This window comes from Vigna radiata, unplaced genomic scaffold (assembly GCF_000741045.1).
Source record: "Vigna radiata var. radiata cultivar VC1973A unplaced genomic scaffold, Vradiata_ver6 scaffold_321, whole genome shotgun sequence".
In the NCBI taxonomy this organism is placed as follows: domain Eukaryota; kingdom Viridiplantae; phylum Streptophyta; class Magnoliopsida; order Fabales; family Fabaceae; genus Vigna; species Vigna radiata.
The window spans coordinates 323,010-330,957 of record NW_014543610.1 but is presented as its reverse complement, the minus strand read 5'-3'; the positions used below and the strand labels follow the sequence as shown (position 1 = coordinate 330,957).

Here is a 7,948-nt window from a genome sequence, read left to right as displayed (position 1 = left end):
ATTATATTTACATAAACTAAAAATAAATAAAGATAATACAAATGATTTAAATTACTAAAATACAGATATTATTATGTGTTATATATTTTTATAAAATCACAGAGAATTTTATTTAAGTACTTCGTAACATAACATTCGCAAGTCTCATTTTATTTGAATCCATACTTCTATTAAATATGTAATTGTAATATTTTACAAAATGTATTCATATATTTTATATTATTTATCTACTTTTACATTTAAACAATGTTTTCATAAAAATATAACTTTTTATATTTTTGTATGAGAATTTATAATTGAGTCAAATATTTTTTTATATTATTATAAATGATAACTAAATGCACCAATTTATTAAAAAATTAAAATACTGAAATTCTATTATATTAAAACATAAAACAATATCTATTTAAAAACTTAAAAAAATGTAGCCACCATTTAAGTTGATAAAAAAAAAGGCCAAGAAAAGTTTGTCTTCATTAGAAGATAAAACATCATCCACACTACCGACAAGTAATAATGCTAGTTAAAATCTACAGAATTATAGGAATTAGTTAGCAGAAACCACTTGTCAATCATATGATATGTCTGTTTTAACCACGTGATCAGTTTATATAATGGTTTCAACATTTTGGCTAACACAAGTCAATAAACGATTATGTTGGAAAAACAACTGGTTCTTGTGTTGATACTACTTTGCTGTGTTCCTTTTCATGTCCAAAATTGTCTTGGATTAGAAGATGGAGTCACCCGATCTCAATTCCCAAAAGGGTTTCTCTTTGGAGCATGCACTTCCTCCTACCAGGTACATGTTTTACTTCACCTTTCTCTGCCTTCAAATTCATGTTGGAGTTACTCTAAACTTGAACTTTTCCCAGACATATACCAAGTTTGTTGGAGTTACACAGTTGCTTACTTTTCCTTCTCTGTTTCTGAAATTTTTAAAGTTTCTGTTTTTATAATGGGGTTTTTCTTTTCTTTTTTTCTCCAAAAAAAAAGATTGAGGGAGCACCTCTTGAAGATGGCAAGGGTTTGAGCAACTGGGATGTTTTCAGTCATATTCCAGGTAAATTGTCAGTTGAATATGCAAAGTCGATCTTCATTTCTTGTTGAGCATAAAGTTACGGAATTATAATGATGAACCTGAATGATCATTCTGCAATTTGATGAATTTTCAGGAAAGACAAGCAATGATGAGAATGGTGACATTGCAGATGATCATTATCATCTATATTTGGTAAATATCAGCTTCATCTTTTACCTGTTTTTGTTTCACTCCGATAGCATAGTTGACTTGCTTAATCATTGTCCTTCTTACTTGACAGGAAGACATCAAGTTGATGTCCTCTCTTGGGATAAACGTGTATCGATTTTCTATTTCATGGGCAAGGATTCTACCTAGTATGTAATTAGCAATACATGTAAATAGCTCTTATGATCTTATCATTAAAAATTTCTGATGAATTTGGTCTTCATTAACAGGAGGGATATATGGGGACATAAATCCAAGTGGAATAAAGTTCTACAACAAAATCATAGACAATCTGCTGCTTAGAGGTGAAGTAAAATTGCCCACATGGTTCTTTATATTCCATAACAGAGCTGCTTTGTTTTTGCTTCATATTGATGGCCTTCACTTTTAGCAATACACAAGAACTAACTCTCCCTAGAAAAGAAAACTACAGCTGTTTTCTTGAACTTCATATTTAATGTTTGTGTTTAGAACCACATGACATTGTCCTAAGTTATGCCTAAATCTGAGCGTGGTGTGCTTAATCCAGGGATTGAGCCATTTGTGACAATTCACCATCATGACTTGCCACAAGAACTGGAAGAAAAATACGGTGGTTGGCTTAGTCCCCTGATACAGTAAATGCGTTGTTCTTACTATTCAGTCCTGTGATATACATATGCTAGTGATTTTGAAAATTTGCCACTTCTTCTAAGAAATTGTCCTATAAGCTGATGAATCCCTCAGCATAACTGTAGCCTGAAAGTTAAGCTAAGTTTACTGTAAAACTTTGATACCCGTGCATTCTTTTGTTGTAGGAAAGATTTTGTTTATTTTGCTGAGATTTGTTTCAAGAGCTTTGGAGACAGGGTTAAGTACTGGACTACCATCAATGAACCAAACCTAGTTACAGACTTTGGCTTTATAAGAGGAACATATCCCCCTGGTCACTGCTCCCCACCTTTTGGAAATTGTTCTACTGGTAACTCTGATGTTGAGCCTCTCATTGCCATGCACAATATGTTACTTTCACATGCCAAGGCTGTTGAGTTGTACCGAAAGCATTTTCAGGTATTTGTTGTCACATTTTCTAGTTTAGGGAAAAAGGATTAAAGACTAAGATGAGCTTCTAATTAGTAAATTAATCCAGAAAAGGCAAGGGGGAATCATTGGCATTGTTGCTCATACCTTCATGTATGAACCTTATAGAGATGAAGAATGTGATAGACAAGCTGTGAAAAGAGTCTTGTCTTTTGTTGTATCATGGTAAGTTGTGCTAGTAAGTAGTATCATACATTATTATGTACTTTATTAATGAAAAGACTAGCAGCACAAGAAAATTCTGATATTTTGTAGGTGCTTAGATCCCTTGGTTTTTGGTGAGTACCCTGCTGAAATGCGTTCTATTCTTGGAAGCCAGTTGCCAAGATTCTCTCCTGAGGAGAAGAATCTCATAAAAGGAAGCTTAGACTTCATTGGCATCAATAACTATGGAACTCTTTATGCCAAGGACTGCTCCCTCTCTGCTTGTCCTTTAGGAACAGATCGTCCAATAAGAGGCTTTGTAGAAACAATCGGAATAAAAGATGGCATTCCTATTGGTGATGAGGTACTTTTGTGTCTTCCAACGGTTCTAACCATTGTGTTATTGATGGTCTTTTTTTTTCATTTTAAGGGGGTACTCAAATATTTGATAAAGGAAAAAACATTCAATATAATAGGTGGTACATTTTCTTTTGTCCTAGTAGACAGGAAACCCAAGGTTCTTTGTGGTTCCAAGGGGCTTGGAGAAGATTGTAGACTACATCAAGATAAGATACCATAACAAGCCCATGTATATTACAGAAAATGGTAAGTGAAACTAAATACATTTCATGATCTCATTTTCTCCCACTTTGTTATTTTCATGGGTTGTTGCTTGATCAATGAATGAGTAATGTAATCTCAAACATTTTACCTAAGGGACAAGGAACCTTAACTATTGAGGGTTGCTTTCGTGAAGGTATTAGTTAATAACTTATGGATGACCACATGGAAATTGTTTCAGGATATTCTTCACCACCAAAACAAGATGTGACAATGAATGATCTACTGCAAGATTTCAAACGAGTAGATTATCATAAAGCTTACCTTGCAGCCCTGCTTAGAGCCATAAGGTATGATATGAGTAGCAACATTGTTTAAGGCCTATTCTTAGTTACTTTGTTGACAGGGAGGGATTTTATTATGTGCAGGAAAGGTGCTGATGTAAGAGGATATATGATATGGTCATTGATGGACAACTTTGAATGGGCAAGTGGCTATGACGTCAAATATGGTCTTTATTATGTGGATAGAGATACTCTTGAACGTATTCCCAAACTTTCTGTTCAATGGTTTTCTAGTTTCCTCAACAACACCACCAACACTGATGAACAAGACTTGAGTGAGCAATATGTTAGAAGCCAAGATGCAATGACTACTGGTTTCAAAGTTATTTGAACTAGCTGAATACTAGCAAAATACTCTTTAGCATATTTCATTGTTGGTTGAAATTTGTTGGAAGTCATAAAGTTTTCTTGAACTTGGAATTTCTTGAGTGTTACTTGTGATTTTATAGTTTATAAATAATTTAATCAATATCAGAGTATGTTTTAAAAATTGTATCAGTAGCGCTCATCTTTCTGCTTATAGCATGTTTTGTTGAAGAAGATGAACCCACAACCAAAACATCAGCAAGAAAAAAGGTTCCATAAGGCAGATGTTTGAATTCATTGTTGAACTTTGTTGGAAGTCCCACATCAACTAGAGATAAGGTCAATTTATAATATATAAGTGAGGTGTAAATCTCATCTTGCAAGTCCGTTTTGTAGGTTTGAGTTAGACTTAAACCCACTTTCTAATATGGTATTAGAGTCAGGTTAAAGTCTATCCTAACAAGTTGTAAGTGAACATTTTTGTTTCTATTTCATCCATTGTCAAGCCGCGTGTTGGAAGTATAAAGCCAATTTGTAATATATAAACACTTTCAATGTCTTTTCCCAATATGCTTAAAATCTCCAATATATATTCCTCATAAATGAATGTTATTTTTTAAGTTGGAGGATTTTCTAAATAGTCAGACAAGACTTAATTGAAACGAACTAATTACATTTATGATAACTTATAATTCAAAAGCTGGAATAGCTCAGTTGGTTAGAGCGTGTGGCTGTTAACCACAAGGTCGGAGGTTCAAGCCCTCCTTCTAGCGGTTTTCCTTTTATTTCTTTTAATGGTTCTGCCAAATAATTGTACACAAAAGAGAATTTTTATGATAATTAAAAAATAACTTTTTTCTTAATGAAAAATTGTTTATGTTTTTCCAAAACTTATATAATTTTTTTAACTTAATAAAATATTTAATTTTATACTGGAGACGACCGGACGGGAGGAGCGGACAGTCCAAAAGATCAAGAAACGGACATCAACTTATGAAAGACACCTAAGCGGAGATAGCGGTCGGACGCTTTAGATGGAAGCAACCGGATGGTTAGGAACGAACAGTCCAGAGGATCGAGATAGGGCCAGATTAATTAAGATAATTGCACGATTAAGGTGATTGGGCTGAGATTGGGCCCTGATTAAGACTACCTTAATAGCAGGCCCATATCCAACACTATAAATACGAGTCAAGGGTACCAAGTAAATAGGTTCATTTATGGTGCATTTAATACAAAGCTCTAAATTAACGATCGGACATTTAACTGACTTTAGCATCGGAGTACCTTTAGCAGGTACACCTCTTTCCCTTTGATTGGATTCTGGAGGAACGGACGGACAGGTACAAAGAGACGAAAAGGTGGATGACCGAAAAGAGGAACAAATTGTGAAGGGTTCAGACTACTTACCTTACACCGGAACAAATTTAGTTTTTCTATCTCATCTTTCTTTGTATTTTCTTTTAACCAAAACAAAATGAAAAATGAGGCCAATGTTCCTTTGATAAGTTGATTGCGATTAAAAACTGTATTTAATACAGTATTTTTTTTTTATTTTAGTGTATCATAATTTAAGAGTGAATGTAGTTTTGATATAATTTCATTAAAACACATTAATATTAAAAATTGTTAGTATTATTATATATAATAATCCTCGACACTTAAAATAATAAATTTAAATCAAACTATGTCGATAATGATTTTGTTATGAATATGCAAGTAAATTTTAATACAAAGATACCATTCGAATTTTAGATACCTTATTTTCACTTCTTTTTTTAAATTTAATTTTGAATTTATTTTGTTATAACTAACATAAGTTTATTTGTACTTGTTTTAAAAATGATAATTGACAATGTTTATTGATATGAAAAATAAATAATAGATTGATATATCATTAATATTTTTTAAGTGATAATTTTATATAGCTCTAAAATATTATGACATATTTTCAAAATACAATTAATATCCTATTGTATAATTTATTATTAGATTCCTTCCAAAAATAATACTTAATTATTCAAGTAACAAAATACTTTTAATATATTTGTTTACTAATGGTCTAATAAACTTATAAATACAACTTCAGACCATTCAATTTTAATATTCAATCGTATTCAGTACACTTAATTATAATGATACATATACTTATCCTTTTATTGACTTAAACATTTAAGTATTGAAGAATTTGCATTTGAATTTCTCCTTTAATAATCAATTCAAACTATTTAATAATAACAATTGAAGAACAAAGACTTCGTCTCAAAAAACTCATCGACTAAGAATAATATGTTTATGTTAATATTTAACATATTGTATATGGATAGAATTAAAACTCCAATAACATTATAATTACTTACTAAAATTTGTTATTATACTAAAATAATAAAAAGTGACCTTATATGTTATATAAAAAATGTATATTTTACTCATTTTTTAATTTCTTTCTCACTTAATAAAGATAAATATTTTTAATTGCATTGATTGATTGTGTCATTAAATTAACATATGAACATTGTGAACAAATTATTTATTTATTATATAAAAGGTGTTTTTATTATATTTTTTCGAGAAGTATTTGAAAAGAAGTTGTTGTTCTTGAATGTTAAGTTTTTATTTTTGAGTAATTTGGATTAAGTTTTGAGTATAATTAGAAAGAGTTATCTATTTGCGAAAAACTCATTAATACTTAAGTCAGTAAAAAAAGTGAGAATCCATATAATGATAATGAGCATGGAGAGTATGAGAATATGAGGGAGTTGAGTGTCATAGTTGAATATTGAGTTGAGTCTCATAATTGAGTGTTGAGTGAGTATTCCCTCTAATGGGATGTTGTATTCATAAGCTTCCTATGTCATAAGTAAACTAAAATATTAAAAAAAAGTTCTATTACATAAAAATAATCAAGTATTATTTCTTGGAAATATTACATAATCAGTTTTATATCATAATATCTTAGAGATATTAGATAATCAATTATTATATCATAATATCTTGTAGATATAATAGAATATGATAATAAGTTATTATATTATAAAAAATATTTGTAAATATCTAGGATATATTTCATAATATCTAAGGGTATATATATAAGCCCCCAACTTAGAAGCCACAGATATAAGGTGTAGGTGGATCATGTTGATGTATGAAGGAGTTTTATCATTTTTCGAGTTTCAACATATGTGTTAATGAGATGTGTTTTCGGTAAATGTTTTTATAGTTTATGAGATTTATTGAATTTGAGCTTAATTATAGCTTGTAGATTTTTGGTGTATTTGAACTTAAAATAATGTTTCTTGTTAAAATATTGCTTAACAAAAAAACAAATGTAGGAAAAAAATTGAACTAAGAAAGAAGAGTACAAAACTCTCTATGAGAATCAATTGTCAAATTGTTGTTTGTAAGTGTGTGACCATTCATTCTCTTGCTTGGTCAACAAGTGCAAATCTAGTCGGACTTGTTATTGCATCAACTTGGATGATTTACTCGGGGTGCATGATTATGTTGGTGAGTAAAGAGGCCACTTGAGCCTATTGTTGCATCGTTGAGTATGGTTTAATTAGAGGTATGATTATACCATCAAGTTGGGATGCCATTTAAGCTTATTGTTGTGTTGTCAATTATGGTTTACTTGAGTGTATGATTACATCGTCTAGCGGGGGTGCCACCTAAGCTTATGGTGTCGTCGAGTAAGTTGTACTCAAGTGTTCAATTATGTCAAGGAGTAGGGATGTCATTGAGGCTCTGTTAACAAATTGACAAGTGTACCAAATTGTATAAGTAATATAAATGTTAAGACCAAATATCGTTTTCCCAAGAGACTCGAAAGGCTTTCTCGCTCACGTGAATTAAAATAATAAGACTTGAAAATAAAAATTAATAAATTGGATTTGAGAACAAAAATATTAACGTGCAAAATAAAGTTGATTCAATTGACAAAAGAAAACAATGGATGAATGGATGTTGTTGGGGGTTTACAATTTCATCTAATCTGCTCTCTCTTACATACTCCTCATGAATATTAGTTTGATTAATTAATTGTTATGCGACTTTCTTAGCCTCCCCTTAACCCGATCCCTCGGCGAAAAGAGCCTAATATTAACTACTGGCTTGCTATCCCTAGCCTCCCCTAGCAATTAATACCGCATTAAAAACAGAAGTTAACGCAATTGATCGTCCTACCCCTATCCCTAGGAGGTATTGCAAAATCAAGAAATTACTCACCAGTTCATGTCATTACTGTACGTCCCCATATCAATAAAGA

At 31.2% G+C, this 7,948-nt stretch overlaps 1 protein-coding gene and 1 non-coding gene across 2 annotated transcripts; both read left to right on the top strand.

Moving 5' to 3' along the window:
• The first annotated feature begins 613 nt into the window (after nucleotides 1-613).
• LOC106754631 (beta-glucosidase 18) lies at nucleotides 614-3,873 on the top strand. The gene is made up of 12 exons (XM_014636673.2): nucleotides 614-802; nucleotides 997-1,063; nucleotides 1,176-1,234; nucleotides 1,323-1,398; nucleotides 1,480-1,554; nucleotides 1,779-1,866; nucleotides 2,047-2,299; nucleotides 2,379-2,494; nucleotides 2,585-2,837; nucleotides 2,977-3,079; nucleotides 3,276-3,384; nucleotides 3,463-3,873. The coding sequence occupies exons 1-12, from the start codon at nucleotides 656-658 to the stop codon at nucleotides 3,707-3,709; spliced, it is 1,593 nt and encodes a 530-aa protein (XP_014492159.1). The 5' UTR covers nucleotides 614-655; the 3' UTR covers nucleotides 3,710-3,873.
• A 510-nt stretch (nucleotides 3,874-4,383) lies between these two features.
• Nucleotides 4,384-4,457, top strand: TRNAN-GUU. The gene has a single exon. It is a non-coding gene; the product is annotated as a tRNA-Asn (tRNA).
• Nucleotides 4,458-7,948: the final 3,491 nt, after the last annotated feature.